At 47.1% G+C, this 16,813-nt stretch overlaps 1 protein-coding gene across 1 annotated transcript in view; it reads right to left on the bottom strand.

Annotated features, from left to right (window-relative positions):
- xpnpep2 (X-prolyl aminopeptidase (aminopeptidase P) 2, membrane-bound) overlaps positions 1-16,813 on the bottom strand; it is an 81,517-nt gene that overhangs the window by 24,316 nt on the left and 40,388 nt on the right. Inside the window, exons 11-13 of the mRNA XM_078210359.1 lie at positions 14,309-14,398; positions 12,506-12,615; positions 10,382-10,459 (exon numbers count right to left, since the gene is read on the bottom strand). Of these exons, the coding sequence (XP_078066485.1) occupies positions 10,382-10,459; positions 12,506-12,615; positions 14,309-14,398 (278 nt within the window). The remainder of the gene's footprint in view (positions 1-10,381; positions 10,460-12,505; positions 12,616-14,308; positions 14,399-16,813) is intronic.

Raw genomic sequence — 16,813 nt, 5'->3', positions numbered from 1 at the left:
TGGAATGGGATTTAGTACTTGGTTTAAAAAATAGTATCCATATAACTGCTGAACTATAAAATTAGCTTCCTGTGAATTACACTGAGGTCATCGCTGCTGTGTCATTTTATTGGCAGATTGCACTTTTATTAAGTTGTATTTCTTTGATATTAAAATACCTCAGAGGATGGATTGCTGCACTATCAGGAATCCAGACGCAATGCTTCTTCATCCTGCATTCGTCACATCAGCCCAATTAAAATAGCTTCATTGTAAGTCTGTCTAGTTTGAGGTATGATGTCCCAGGTCTGTACCCGCTTCTCAAAGGTAGTCCTGCCTCTCCTCCTCCTATTTCCCTGTGTGCAGGCAGCAACCTCTTCCTCCTGATCTTCTGCTCTGTCTCTGGCCTTCGGTTGCTCATGGTGACAGGCTTCCACAGCCTCTATGTGTGAGGGTGCCATGCCCATCTTATATGTTCCTTCACACAAAACCTCATGAGTCTTCTTCTCGCACAAATTCCTTCCTGGCACATTTGTGCACGAGTCAGGAGGGGAAACAATAATTGCCCTACAAGACCATTAGCCCCACTCTCCTACTCCCTTGGGTTAAGGGAAGACAATTGGAATTGATCTTGTGCCAATCCTGGGGCAGTAAACACCAGTTCAAAGTCAATACCACAGGGGGAACGAACCTCTCCTGGCTATCCAATCAAAGGCACAAAGTTCAGCCCCTGTTCTCAGCAGGTCCACTTTGCACACTGGGTTTCACACTCCTGGGATACAGACCTGAGTGGAGGCAGCTGATGACTGAAATGGCCAGCTGTCACTTTGAACTGCACATGTGCAAAACATGTCTGCCATTCCTGTCCCTGCAAAACCTGGGAAATGTTGTGTTTGGGGCAGGACTCATGATTTTAGGTTCCGTGCAGCATTGGTCCATGACAGAGACTCTCAATCTTGATGAAACTCCAGGCCATTTACTTCATGCAGGTGCTCACCTCACCCCCAAAGCACTGCTTCCATTTACTCTTGTTCTTCCCACAAAAGCGCAACATTTTCAAATGCTGTAGTCTTCACTCCCTCTTTCATGTCCCTCTTTCACTTCTGTGTTATTGCCAACCATTTCCCTCTTCTATTGTTAGGTTGTTTGGTGTTTCACCAAGGGATCTGCAGACTTGTGTAGCTGAACATGAACCATTTATTAACACATATCTATAAACATCTCTCCAAGGTATAGCTCTATCTAGATGTTATATTCATGACTTCTCTCGGACTATCACATAATCTACCATCATATAACTCGACATCACAATGTGGGCAGTACTGTTCTTCAGTCTGACGTTAATCCTTACTATGCTGAACATCGTTATACTACACCTTCCTTCCTTCCATCAGAACTGCCCATACCCGAGTCCTGCTGCTGATGTTAGTGATTTCAGGCATGGCATCCTGTAGGTCAGAATTCCTGTTCTTGTGTAAATTCCTGCTTGGACTATGCAGCAGAAGAATCAGTTGGATTAAGAGCAGGATTTGGTAAGAGATTGAGGGAGTGTGGTAAACCACTGTCGTGCCTTCGGCACGGTTGAGCTGTATATATTGTTGCCACTACTGTTCGTATATGAGACACTCCCTGACACCTTTAATTCGGCTGCACCTTTAACTGGAGGCTCCGCCCTCAGGGTATAAAGGCTGCAGCCCTCCCCCTCCGGCCTCAGTCGGGAGATCCTCATGCCCAGTATTGTTCTGTTTATTGTCTGTTCCACATCGTTCCTTTTTAGTGAATAAAAGCCTTCTGTTCCTGGCAACATCAGCCTAGTCTATTTATCAGACGCGCCTCAATTTTATTCGCTAAAAGTTTTTAAGGCGATGGAGCAGTTGCTAAAACCAGACAAGTTAGATCTCGATCCTCAGGCTGCCGGTGCCTCCAAAATCTTTAACCACTGGCTTCATTGTTTTGAAGCATTTATCGCCTCATCCACCTCGGTCATCGTGACGGACAGCGACAAACTCCATGTGCTCCACGCCCGTGTAAGCGCACACATCTTCGCAATGATTTGCGACGCCACTACGTATGACGAGGCAATCGAGATACTGAAGGGCCGGTACAACCAGCGGCTGAACGAGGTATACGCAAGACACCTGCTAGCCACACGCAGGCAACAGCCCGGGGAACCTACAGAGCAATTCCTGAGGGAGCTGCGGGCACTCGGCAGGGCTTGTGGCTGCAAAGCCGTCTCGGCCGCTCAGAATACGGACGATCTCATTAGGGATGCCTTCGTCGCGGGTATCCGGTCATCGTACGTCCGGCAGCGACTTCTGGAGCAAGGTGGGCTCGACCTTACGAAGTCGGTGGAACTTGCAGGCTCATTGGAGGTGGCTTTTAGAAAGCTCGACGCATATACCCCCGACCATGTGAGCACACCGTGGGCGCCGCGATCGCCAGCGCCGCTGTACCCGGGTGGGTCCCAAGTGAACGCCGTGTCACGTCCCGAAGTGGAGGGGACCACAGCTGCCATCCCCGGAGGCCCAAAGTGCTATTTCTGCGGTCTGGATAAACACCCACGACGCCGCTGCCCTGCGAAGGACGCTACCTGTTCTGCCTGTGGGAAGAAGGGGCATTACGCCAAGGTATGCCGGGGAAAGTCGGCCTCAAAGCCCAGCAGTGCCGCGTGCGACCCTCGGGAGTCACCCTCCCCACCGCCATCGACCACGTGCGGATCGCGGGGGCCGCCATCTTGGGCGCCGTCGACCGCGTGCAATTCGTGGGGGCCGCAATCTTGGGCGTCATCAGCCGCGTGCGACCTGCGGGGGCCGCCATCTTGGGTGCCATCAATCGACTCACGGGGGCCGCCATTTTGTCTTCCGTCCACCGCATCCACGGTGCCTCCTACTCCGGACGCCTCGCCTGCTCCGACAGTGGCTTCAGTCGTGCTGGACCACTCCAGACCTCACCCACTCACCTGGTCAACTATGGGCATTGAGGCAAATGGCCACGTAACTGACTGCCTGTTTGACACAGGCAGTACCGAGAGCTTCATCCACCCGGCTGCGGTGAAGCGCTTCGGGCTGTCAGTGCTGCCGATGCAGCAGTCCATTTCCATGGCATCAACGTCCCGGTCTGTGAGTATCCTCGGCTACTGTGTAGCAAGCCTTAATGTACGTAGCACAGTGTACGAGAGGTGCAAGCTCCTCGTGCTGCCTCAGCTCTGCACTGCCGTATTACTAGGGCTGGACTTCATGTGCCACTTAGGAAGCGTCACGATGGTCTATGATGGGCCATTCCCCTCCATCTCGGTCCGAAACCCACAACTAAATGCTCAGCGGCCGCGTAATACCTGCAGTCTCTCGACCCTCAAGGTTACCCTTCCCTCGCTCTTCGAGCACCTCACCCCTGATTGTAAGCCTATTGCCACCAAGAGCCGGAGGTACAGCACTGGGGACCGGGCATTTATCCGATCAGAAGTGCGGCGTCTTCTGGGGGAAGGGATCATTGAGGCCAGTACCAGTCCCTGGAGGGCCCAAGTGGTGGTTGTGAAGACTGGGGAGAAGATGCGCATGGTTATTGACTACAGTCAGACCGTCAATAGGTACACACAGCTGGACACGTACCCTCTCCCGCGTATATCTGATATGGTCAATCAGATTGCGCAATATCGGGTGTTCTCCACCATCGATCTGAAGTCGGCATACCACCAGGTCCCTATCCGCCCATCAGACCGCCAATATACCGTCTTCGAGGCCGCTGGCCGGCTCTATCACTTCCTACGGGTCCCTTTCGGCGTCACTAACGGGGTCTCGGTCTTCCAGCGTGAGATGGACCGAATGGTGGACCAGAACGGGCTACGGGCTACCTTCCCGTACCTGGATAACGTCACCATCTGCGGCCACGATCAGCAGGACCACGACGCGAATCTCCAAAAATTCCTCCGCACAGCGGCACTTCTCAATCTGACCTACAACAAGGAGAAGTGCGTATTCAGCACACGCAGGCTCACCATCCTTGGTTGTGTCATGGAGAATGGGGTCATTGGCCCCGACCCTGACCGCATGCGCCCCCCTTTAGAACTTCCCCTCCCCACCACCCTTAAAGCGCTGAGGAGATGCCTGGGCTTCTTTTCCTACTACGCCCAGTGGGTCCCTCAGTACGCGGACAAGGCCCGTCCGCTTATGAAATCGACATCCTTCCCTCTCGCGGCGGAAGCCCGACTGGCTTTTGACCGCATCAAAGCTGACATTATGAAGGCCACCATGCACGCAGTGGATGAATCCATCCCCTTCCAAGTGGAGAGCGATGCGTCTGATTTTGCCCTAGCCGCCACTCTTAATCAGGCGGGCAGACCCGTGGCCGTCTTCTCGTGTACCCTCCAGGGCCCTGAACTTCGACACTCCTCAGTCAAAAAGGAGGCGCAGGCCATCGTAGAGGCAGTGCGACACTGGCGCCACTATCTAGCGGGCAAACGGTTCACCCTTCTTACGGACCAGCGGTCCGTTGCCTTCATGTTCAGCAATGAGCAACGAGGCAAGATTAAGAATGATAAGATATTGAGGTGGAGGATCGAACTCTCCACCTACAACTACGATATCTTATACCGCCCGGGGAAACTCAATGAACCCCCAGATGCTCTGTCTCGAGGGACCTGTGCCAGCGCGAACCTGGACTGGCTGCAGACGCTCCATAACGATCTCTGCCATCCCGGTGTCACTAGGTTCTTTCACTTCGTCAAGGCGCGGAATCTGCCGTTCTCCATTGACGAAGTCAGGTCTGTCACCAGGCATTGCCAGGTGTGCGCGGAGTGCAAACCGCACTTCTATCGGCCGGACAGAGCACAGCTCATCAAAGCTACCCGCCCCTTTGAACGCCTCAGTGTCGATTTCAAGGGGCCACTTCCCTCCAACAACCGCAATATTTATTTTCTCAACATCATAGATGAGTATTCGCGGTTCCCTTTTGCTATTCCCTGCCCAGACATGACCTCCGCCACTGTCACTGACGCCCTGCATAGCCTCTTCACCTTGTTCGGGTTCCCCAGCTATATTCATAGCGACCAGGGGTCCTCTTTCATGAGCGACGAGCTGCGGCAGTACCTACTTTCCAAGGGCATAGCCTCGAGTAGGACTACCAGCTATAACCCCAGGGGAAACGGGCAAGTGGAACGAGAGAACGCCACCGTCTGGAAGGCCGTTTTGCTAGCTTTACGGTCTAAGGGCCTTCCAGTCTCCCGTTGGCAAGAGGTCCTCCCCGACGCCCTGCACTCCATTCGTTCCTTGCTGTGTACTGCCACGAACGCTACCCCTCACGAATGCATGTTTGTCTTCCCCAGGAAGTCCTCCTCGGGAACCTCGCTACCGTCATGGCTGACGACCCCCGGGCCTGTCCTGCTCCGGAAGCACGTGCGGACCCATAAGGCGGATCCACTGGTCAAGCCGGTCCGTCTCCTCCACGCAAATCCCCAGTACGCCTATGTGGCGTTCCCCGATGGGCGGGAGGATATGGTTTCCATTCGGGATTTGGCCCCCGCTGGTACCGCACCCTACGGCCCCTCGCCCCTCACCCCCGATGCCCACCATGACACACCATTCCATCCTGACACTCCTGTGCGGCACTGTGCTAGTCCAGCCCCTGTGTACGGTACGCCTGAGACCCAGGAGCACCCTCCTCGTACCCAACGACGAGAAGGAACTGCGGAGACTGCGGACGTCATCAGACCAGACTCGGGATCGTCACCACAGCCCCCCCGAAACAGCACCCCAACCCACACTATGGCGGTCGCAGTGGACTACCCGCCCACCGGACCGTCTGAACTTATGAAAGTATGAACCACTATGTACCACCTCGCCCTGACGAACTTTTTTAAACAGGGGGTGAATGTGGTAAACCACTGTCGTGCCTTCGGCACGGTTGAGCTGTATATATTGTTGCCACTACTGTTCATATATGAGACACTCCCTGACACCTTTAATTCGGCTGCACCTTTAACTGGAGGCTCCGCCCTCAGGGTATAAAGGCTGCAGCCCTCCCCCTCCGGCCTCAGTCGGGAGATCCTCATGCCCAGTATTATTCTGTTTATTGTCTGTTCCACATCGTTCCTTTTTAGCGAATAAAAGTCTTCTGTTCCTGGCAACATCAGCCTAGTCTATTTATCAGACGTGCCTCAGGGAGGAGAATATTTTATTAGCTAATGCTGACACATGGACTGAGTCACACAACATTGACTGTCAGCATGTAACATTGGCGTGTTTGTCTGGAAGCCTGCGGTGGGAGATGGTACTGCTCACAACACTGACACAAACTCTCTGCTTTGCTTTAGGAAGCTCTCTATATCATTCCCAAAGAGCTATGGCTGAGAGAGTAAACCAACATATTTCATTTCGACAGGACCTGACTATTGATCTTGTGTTTCCTGACAGACGTTTCTTTAAACCTTTGATGTTTTTCTCAGCTGGCCTATCAAACACATTGCCGCACTTCTATTAGCAGCTTATCTGTAGACATTAACAACAGTCTAAAACCACTTGTGCAACTCTAGATTTAAGTTGTGGTTTACAGCAAACTGCACATGCTGGTGTGCATGCCTTGGTAAACAGAATGCTTTGTATTAATTATCTATTATATCAGCAGTGGTTAGCTTCACAAGCCGAATGTTTGTGCTGTCTTGTCCTTAACTGACTTCTCCAATGAGCAATTTAGCAACATGGAAAAATCAAATACTCCCAACATTACCTTCTCTCTAATCTTTAAAGTAACACTGGCATTGTTTGTAAGGTTGACAGTGATTAGTAGGCTCATGTAATCAAGACTGACACTTATGCCAAAAAACTCCGACCTCATCCGCAGCTGGGATTCTCCGAGGCTGCTTAAGGGAATGGAGTTTTGGCTGAGTGCCAAATTCTCCATTCTCAACGGGCAGTGGCGGCAGACACGGACGAGATCGGAGAATCCCGACCCTAGTTTCTTCTGGAATTTCACTTCTTCACACTTCAAAGGCATTGCACGTGGTCTCAGAGATTTTACATCTCAAGCAGTGAGGGGAAAAAAAACCACTTGTTTCAAATATCCAATTGCCAACTGCAAAAAAACACTAGTAGTCAGGGGTTTAATGTTTTAAGTTTAATTTGTGATTTGCTTTTTGTTTCAGGCTGTATCCCTTTAAGATGTTGTCCCTTTAATTTGTTTATCTGATTTAGTTTAATTGGTTATTTGATTTCTTTCAAAATAGGAGTAGTCAGTAGAAAGCCGAATAATCAAATTCCTCAATTACTTTTTACAGTTACCATTCACAAGTAAGCAAATACGAGCAAAACTGACCAATTAAAAAACTTAATTTTATTCCCACTGTTTTCAACTGTCATTTTCATTCTTCAGTTGGGCCAATGGCACAATGAGAAATAAAGTTTAGAACAGAAATGCACAAAATGTGTTTGTGTCAAAAATGCTTCCTTGGGTAGTACGAAGGCAAAATATCTTGAGCAAAGGTGATGGACCAGAATTTCACTGCCCTGCCCACCACAAGAATCAGAGCGGGCGAAGGGCGGACCATGGGAAGGTCCGTTGACCTCGGGTGGGATTTTACAGTTTTGGGACGTGTGCGGCCGTAAAATCCCACCCGATATGTTCATCCTGGGAAATAAGGGCTAAGAAGAATACAAGAAGAAAGAATAAGCTACGATTAAAATATATGCACTAGATGCCAAAACTGTGAATTCACCGAGGGAAGGAGGCAAAAGAATGATCATGAAAATGATCTAGATCAAGAGATTTATGCAAGGAAATAGGAATGTTATTTTCATTTTAAGCAAGGTCTCTAAAATCGTTGGTAAATAGTGTGACATTATATTTATGGTCCTGCAGCGTTCAGTATCGGTAAGGTTTTAATATTTTCCCATCCTGTCAGTCACATGAAATGTCGCTTCAGTAAATTTGCGTGCCACTCCAATGCTGAATTGTTGTCATGTTGAGGGTGCAATGAAATTTCTGCTTCAGATCCTGGTCAATGTGTGATGAAAACCATGTGAGATCTATTATAATGGGCAAAATCTTACCAAAAAATGGCAATGTTGGTTCTGGCATGAAAAACACACTGATTCCCTATGAACGACACACCTCCAACCGCTGACACCGAGAAGGGAAGCAGTGTAGGATCCGTGCTGCCCGAAAGCAGGCATGGACACTCAAGGCCCCAGCCCTGCCAAGGTAATCTCAGGCAAAAGGGCATGTAAGTGAGCAGTCTAACTGAGCTTCGGCTGTGGTTCCTCGGGATACACCTCGACATAGCGAGAGGGTGAGGAAGATTAAGACACTGTAGGCACTTAGCGGGCACGGGTAATATAAGCACTAGTGTAGATAGGTCACCATTTTGTTTTAAATGTTTGGAATTAAGTTTCACTTTGTTCACCCAAAGGGCCTCCACCCTGTATGTTCATGCCACCGAGCTTGGGGGAACCACCACATTTATCCAGTGCCTTACCCCTGTGGAGTGTGAGAATGGCAGTGCGATGTTCTTGCTACTCTTTGGTCAGCCCCCACTGTGGAAGGGCACTCCCTCAGCTGTGATATGGGCAGGAACTCAGAGAGGAGGACACAGAAAGTGCTGCCTACATACCAGCCTTCACAACTTTAAATCAAGGGACGCCCAACATGAAGGGAAGGTAAGGCCTGCCAGTGGCCCCTCCTGACCCCTCTCCACAAAAGGGCGATCCTGGGACTCCGACCCCTGGCTGCACATTGTGTCTATCTGTGTCCCCCCCCAAGTCCTCTCTGGTGCCCCATGAGCAGTGAACACTGCGGAGGATGCTGGCTGGCTGAGCGCTCACCTCCGAAATTCCCCTTGGAGGTGAAGGCACCAGGTTCACACTTATGTAGAGCTGTTGTAAATGGCACTGGTGTGATGTCACAGTGGCACCTGCTGAATATCCGGTAAGGGAGTAAGCCCCAGAGAGAGTGCTGGCTAATGACATGCTAATGTATTAAAATGAGATGTCTGCGGTCCCCCGCTGAGGGACCGAGAAGATCAGAACTCGAAACTCGCTGGCGTGAATCGCGCTTTCTGGATTTTGAGCACGCACTGCCATTCTCACAGATGGAGAGTGTGGACTCAAAATCACCCTCGCTAGGTGTAATTTTGTTAAGACCGATTGATCTAGAAGCAGAAGTTCATAATGATTCCAATGCCAAATCAGGTGCAGAACACAAAATAAAGAGAGGAGAAAAAGATGAGATTAAGAGAGAGGGAAAGCAGGGAAAGTCAAAAAAGAGTAAAAAGAAACCTATATATTTATTTTAACAAAGCCAAATGAATGAAACTCCATGCCTGTGGAAGTTAATTTTCAAAGCCAGAGAGAATGTTCAGCAGTAATTAAAAATTAGCATGCTGTTTAAAAGGTACTTTGTTAAGGCTTATCCATTTCAGACCTTTTCTGGTGAATTTAGTCCATATCACAGAATCACAAAATTGTTACAGCGCAGAAGGAGGCCATTTGGCTCATCACATCTGTGCTGGCTCTCCAACAAGCATCATGACAGTGCCATTCTCCTGCCTTTTCCGCGTACCCCTGCGCGTTGTTTCTATTCAAGTAATCATCTAATGCCCTCTTGAATACCTCAACTGAACCTGTCTCCACCTCGCTTCCAGGCAGTGCATTTCAGACCTGAATCATTCATGTAAAAATGTTTTATCTCACCTCACATTCGCTTCTTTTGAAAATCACTTTAAATCTGTGCCCTCTCATTCTTGATCCTTTTACAAGTGGGAACAGATTCTCTCTATCTACTCTGGCCAGTCCCCTCATGGTTTTGAACATCTCTATCAAATGTCCTCTTAGCCACCTTCTGTCCAGGGAAAACAGTCCCAACCTCTCCAATCTACCTTCATCACTGAAGTCTCTTATCCCTGGAGCAATTCTTGTAAACCTCTTCTGCCCTCTCTCCAATGCATTCACATCCCTCCTATAGTGTGGTGCCCTGAACTGTACACAATGTTCCAGCTAATATATCCACAACGTCAACATGAGAACTTCACACCCTTCAATGCATTTAAATGGAGAGCCAGATGGCAAGATGCATCTTGTGGAGGAATAATGCATCTTGAGAACAACTTCCAGATTTTTGTGCTCAACTGTACATCTATGCTTGCTGGAAGTTGCTGTCCAATTTACGAATAAATAATAGTGACCACTGTTCGTGTCACCATTACTTTCACAACAAAATCCAGCCCATAAACTCTGATTTCAGTATAAAGCACAGTGCAAAAATGTAACACTACTGTATAATCACACCTGCCCAAAAAGCAGATTGATGTTATTTACATTGAGAGATGTCAGTAGAATCAGCTATTTGTTTATCTTGACTGATGTTTACTTCTTGCGGGGTGGGGGGGGGGTGGTGGTCCACATTTCTGTACACTGACCTGTAGTGAGCAAGAGCTGCATTCAAACCACTGCCGGAAATGGTCTCGAAGCTGGGGCCTCTGAAAAACTTTTGCTCACTGTAAAAAGAGATGAAAAATGATTCCTCAATGGGTCCATTATATTGGTGATTGTTTTTTGTGAGGCTCAAACAATAAAAAATATTCTTGCATCAATGACTTGGAAATTGTTGTTGGTAACAGCAGTGGTAGTTTGGATGTTGCATCTGTTCAAGTGGCATTCCTCTGTCTGCTACTTTAACGGGAGATTCCTTCATCTAAATTAAACTGATCAGTGTTTGTATGAAGTTAAGTTTAAATGTATTTATTTGTGTCACAAGTAGGCTTACATTAACACTACAATGAAGTTGAAAATAGCAGAGAAGAATGTTTGACACTAATTTTGCCAAATTTTGCAATTTTGAGCGGCACAGTGGCATAGTGGTTAGCATTGCTGCCTCACAGCACCAGGGACCCGGGTTCGATTCCCGGCTTGGGTCATTGTCTGTGTGGAGTTTGCACATTCTCCCCGTGTCTGCATGGGTTTCCTCCGGGTGCTCCGGTTTCCTCCCAAAGTCTGAAAGACATGCTGGCTAGGTGCATTGACCCGAACAGGTGCCAGACTGTGGCGACTCGGGACATTTCACAGTAACTTCATTGCAGTGTTAATATGAGCCTTACTTGTGACCAATAAATAAATAAGCTATAAAACTAAACAATCTGGGCTAATATTGGTAATGAAATGTACAGTGGTTCTAATATTTCATACACATTATAAATATTGAAAACATCTCTCATTGTGTGTAAGAGACACTATCACCACAATTTCTTTTTTAGAAATGAATGAATGGGAACATTGCACAGTAAAATGGTAGTCTGAGGATTATGTAGCAAAGCATTTTACATTCACTTTAGCTCTATTTTCAGAGAATCAAATGTTCACATTGCAAGCAATAAGGAATGATCTATCTCAGTTATTACAATCACCCAAAACAATTGGTGTGCTTTCATTTCTTTGGAATTGCTTCCCACAACCTCAATGCATGTTAAAAGCACCTTCTATTTTAAATTAGATTTGGAATGCGTAACCTCTTTACTGGAGACATGTGCCAAAAATTCCTAATTCAAAATTCTGTATTGGAGTTGCTTTGTTGAACACACGCAGGAACACACTGCAATGTAATCTGTGGCAAAATGGACACAGTGGCCAGGGCAACGGGCTGTGGCCTACATTGATCCAAAATTGAGTACCTTTAAAGTGGGGACAGTTAAAGAATGATATATGTACACCTCGTTGTCAAAATCCCTCATGTATGGACCTGGATTGAGCAACTGCTGATGAATAAGCCTGATATGTGAGAGCACTGGACTTCATCAAGGCAGTTGACACAATTCATGGTGCTCTATGTCGATACTTCTGGACCGAAAGCTGATAGGCATTGTGCAGCTGCAAGTGTTAAAACATTTCAAAGCATATAAGGGACAAAGTGAAACACTGGTAATTTTAGAAGGATGCTCCTTTACAAGGTTTAAGATGGCAGTTTGGATAAGTTTTAAGATGGTACAAGACCCCTTGAAAAACACAAGAAGGGATATGTGTCCAAATTAACATTGGAATTTTGGAATTTTGCCACCAATGGTGTAGCTTGAACTGAGTAATCTGAAACATTTGAAAATAATCAAAATTCAGCGACAACTTGACAAAAATAATGAACATTGAAACTAACGTACAATATCAGTGAACTCTGGCTTTGAAATCCAATTATATGAACATTAATATAATTTGTCCATATAAAATTTCTCACAATTTTAGCTAAGGTATTACTTTTTATTTTCAAATAAATTAACAAAATAATCTCATATGAATGCATGAAGCATTTACAAGTCCTATGTTCAAATTTCTCCTGGGCTTTTAATCCTATATTTCATAACATATTGCTGAGACATTTAATATATCTCGAGTGTGAAGATTAGTAATTAATACAATAGGTTTTGTTTTGAAAATGCTGCCTGTGTGATATAGAATTCTGGTAAGTTGTGTTTTAGCTGAAGCCACTCTCATCAGGATGAGCATCAGCCAGTAGGCATACCATCTGCCTTTACGCAAACTTTCTGTAAGTTTTGTACCTGCGCAACTTGTTTAAATAGAGTGCCCCTGAGAGTTCCGTCACTGTTTGGGTTGGAACGTTCTTTTCCAGCCATACAAGGTAGCGTATGACAGCGACTGCATCACGCACCTAACAAAATAGCAGTTGTAAGTGCAAATAATGTATTATACCCACATCTCACTAACCCCACCAATGCCCTCCACATGAACATTATCATCATCACAAACCCCCTCCCCTTACCAGCAATCACCGTCACCAACCTGATTCTACGGTGTGAATATTTGGCATTTCATGTTATTTTTTAACTCTTTAAATGCTCTTTTCTGCCATGTAAATGACTGCCTGTTATTTTAACAGTAATTTAAATAAGTTAGTAAGCATTAAAAGGTACATATGGGGGATTTCACATGAGTGCATTAATTAAATAATTAAAAATAGTACAAAGTAAGCAGGAAGGTGCATTTCATTTCAATGACAAAGTGGAAAATAGGTTTGCTGGGATTTTCCTGTTGTTAAGACTTCCTATGCTATGGCCGGGTGTATTACTTGTACAGGTGCACATGTCATTTAGTAGCAGCAAGCTGGCTGTAGTCAATTGTACTATTTGTGGAATCCTTTCCACCCTTTCTCCTGGCAGGATAGTGTAATGACTTCAATCAGGTCCATGAGTTGGACCTGCTGGAATATGAGCTCCCTAATTGAGGCCTCATCACATTATGATTTAATGTTTTAAGTTTCCTTTCGACTTTGTTTTTTGTTTGGGCTGTTCCCCCTCCTTTTGGGGAGCTGCCCCTTTTAATTTATCTTTAAGTTAATTTGAGTTTGTTTATTTGGTTGGTTTTGAAAGAGATCCCTAATTGAGGCCTGTTAAGGCTGCCCAATCAGGGAGCTTTACAGAGACATATAAGGCAGAAGTTTCCTGCCACAGGGATTGTAACAGGTGGGACACAGACTGTGCAAGGCCTGTTGTCCTTACATAGGGTTTTCCAGTTTTGGGGTGAGCATGGCTGGAAAATCCAGCCCATAATGTGGAATGTGTAGTCACCAGCAATCGGAGTAAATGCTCTGTACTGAGAAGTATCTGCTTGAATATTGCAGACCATTGTAAATAAATTAGTTTTGGTAAAGGGACACTGGCCTCTCAGAAGTTATTTCAGATATCGGTTTTATATATATCAATTGTTCATTTAGCATCAATAAAGTAGCTGGTCTGTTGGTCTGTCATCAAGCCATAAGGGGACTAATAACTTGCTCCAGCTATTTTCTGTGTAGGCATTTTGTGCAGTCCATTCGAACACACAGGCCGAAATTTTACCGGCACGCCTGCCCTGGTTCCGGGGGCAGGTGCGGCTCGGTGAACAGCAATCTCCCTGTTGGCCTCGGGCAGAATCGTACGAACCTCGGGTGGATGTGCCAGTAAAATTCCACCCATACTCTACGCTGATACTTCAGTGAGTTACTGGCAGAGTGCTACATTGTGCAGCCTGCCTGTTTAATTGCAAAGAAACAATCCCATATCCCTTTTGTATAGAAAATATGTAAAGTAGTTTGGGACATTCTTAGCTCATGCAAGGCGCTTCACTAATTCAACCTATTTTTCTTTAACAAGCAGCTATATTTTAATATCTATTATATCCCAGTCCTTTACTATACAACAGGCCTTTATGGCTCTTCCAATAATGAGAAACCAATTTGCGTTGGTTATCACTCAATATAACAATTACATCTCTTAAACATCATTTTTTACCATTTGAAGCACTAAGGCAGGACCTCATTTTGGATTTTTGCCTATTCCTCTCATAGGTGCTTCTTGTATACTCACATGTGCTGCTTTCAGTCCTTTCTGTTCTCTGTTGTTCTTAACAGATTTGGTGACTTGTACTGGGGAGTATCTATCAATAAGCAATTTTGACTGAAAAGATAGAAAAATAAATCAATAATTGAGCTTGAGGCCTACACTTTACAGACATGTGTTCATAGTTTTTATACAATAAACTAATTTCCTCAAAACCTCATCCTAATGGCTGTTAGGCTCTGTTTGAACTCAAACATTTATATGTGGTATTTATGTCATGTTGGGGGGATCCTCCAGGCCAACTAGCTCCTGACGAGAATTGCGATGGCCCAGAGAGCCGGGCATGAGGTACAAAAAACAGGTTTGCCGCCCTCCTAATGCTCCAAACCTGATCCGCCATTCCCAATTGGGTTCCCATCCAAGTGAGGACCTGGCGTATTCAATCCCAAAGTCAAGGAAGCACCACCAACCCCTCAGAAATGAGAGGTATCCTCCCCACCACATCAAGCGGGCATGAGGTTGACCAGACCTGATCCCCCACTCAGACCCCCTTTTCTCCTTGACTTCCCACTCAGGCCTCCTTCAGGCCATGCTCCTTGACAGAGCCAATGATACATTGCCCCTGGAACCCTCGCACTGACACCCTTGCCTGGAGCCTTGGGTGGTCAAGGAGGTAGGCACAGTCACTATTTACTTCCCTGCTGCTGTCAGGTTGCAGAGAAAAGATCCCTAAAGGGCTGGGGGCAAGGGGTTGGCCTTACCACTCTCCCCCAGAATAGGGGTGTCTTGGCTGGACTGCCCCTTCTGGCCCTGGCAGACCGGAAGATCACCCCTGGCATGGTGATTTCACAGTAAGAAGTCTCACAACACCAGGTTAAAGTCCAACAGGTTTATTTGGTAGCAAAAGCCACTAGCTTTCGGAGCGCTCGCTGCTCCTTCGTCAGGTACCTCAGGGAGTTCTGTTCACAAACAGGGCATATAAAGACACAAACTCAATTTACAAAATAATGATTGGAATGCGAGTCTTTACAGGTAATCAAGTCTTAAAGGTACAGACAATGTGAGTGGAGAGAGGGTTAAGCACAGGTTAAAGAGATGTGTATCGTCTCCAGCCAGGACAGTTAGTGAGATTTTGCAAGCCCAGGCAAGTCGTGGGGGTTACAGATAGTGTGACATGAACCCAAGATCCCAGTTGAGGCCATCCTGATGTGTGCGGAACTTGGCTATCAGTCTCTGCTCAGCGACTCTGCGTTGTCGTGTGTCGTGAAGGCTGCCTTGGAGAACGCTTACCCGAAGATCAGAGGCCGAATGCCCATGACCGCTGATGTGTTCCCCAACAGGAAGAGAACACTCTTGCCTGGTGATTGTCGAGCGGTGTTCATTCATCCGTTGTCATAGCATCTGCATGATCTCCCCAATGTACCATGCCTCGGGACATACTTTCCTGCAGCGTATCAGGGGGACAACGTTCGCTGAGTTGCAAGAGTATGTGGAGAGCATCTCCAAGAAGATCGCGCATATCGACACAGACATCAAGTTTCTACAAAGATGCAAGAAAGCAGACAAGATACCGAAAGGACTGCAGATCACGAACCCACTCAGGTCAACCTATAACACAGACTACGCTGAGAGAATTTGCCATCGCACCTCTCTCACACTCCTCAACCACCTCATACACCAGCTCTACAGCAAACGCCGCATCCTGGAAACCAAGATAGAGTCCATATTCTCAACTTGCGCTCAGGACGCAGGCCAGCTGCGAAACTCTGCCAAGCAGACGAGACAAAGGAACTACGCCATCTACATGCACACCAAGAACAGGAAACTTGAGAAACTCGGCATCACCACCAGCAGCAACCAAGCCTCCCCCGGTACCACAGTAGAAAACAGTACCACTGCAGGGAAGTCCATTGTCAACTTGTCGGACTACACACTTCAACCAGACGAAATCGAAGTTCTCAGCCGAGGGCTCAATTTCTGCCCCACCACCAAAATGGACCCCATCAGTCTCGCAGTGGACACAGAGGAATTCATCAGGCGAATGAGGCTGCGGGAGTTCTTCCACAAACCCCAAGAGGCCAACAGTGAACACAATGAGACAGCCAATGAACCAGAACAGCCGACAGAGAGATCCGTGGTGCAGCAACCGAAGAGGAAAGAGTCGAATTGGACTCCTCCGGAAGGCTGCTGCCCTCGACTTGACATGTATGCCCAAGCTGTCAGGAGGTGCGTCAACACCAGATTCATCAGCCGCACTCACAAGACAGCCCCGAACATCACCCAAGCACAACGCAACGCCATCCGCGCTCTCAAGACCAACCGCAACATTGTCATCAAACCAGCAGACAAAGGAGGGGCCATCGTCATACTGAACAGAATGGATTACTGCAAAGAAGTGTACCGACAACTGAACAACGAGGAACACTACAGACAGTTACCTGCAGATCCGACCAAAGAACACACCCGTCAACTCAACAGACTGATCAAGACTTTTGATCTGGACCTTCAGAGCACCCTCCGTGCTCTCATCCC

The sequence above is a fragment of the Mustelus asterias genome, chromosome 4, assembly GCF_964213995.1.
Source record: "Mustelus asterias chromosome 4, sMusAst1.hap1.1, whole genome shotgun sequence".
In the NCBI taxonomy this organism is placed as follows: domain Eukaryota; kingdom Metazoa; phylum Chordata; class Chondrichthyes; order Carcharhiniformes; family Triakidae; genus Mustelus; species Mustelus asterias.
This window is presented reverse-complemented; position numbering and strand designations above follow the sequence as displayed.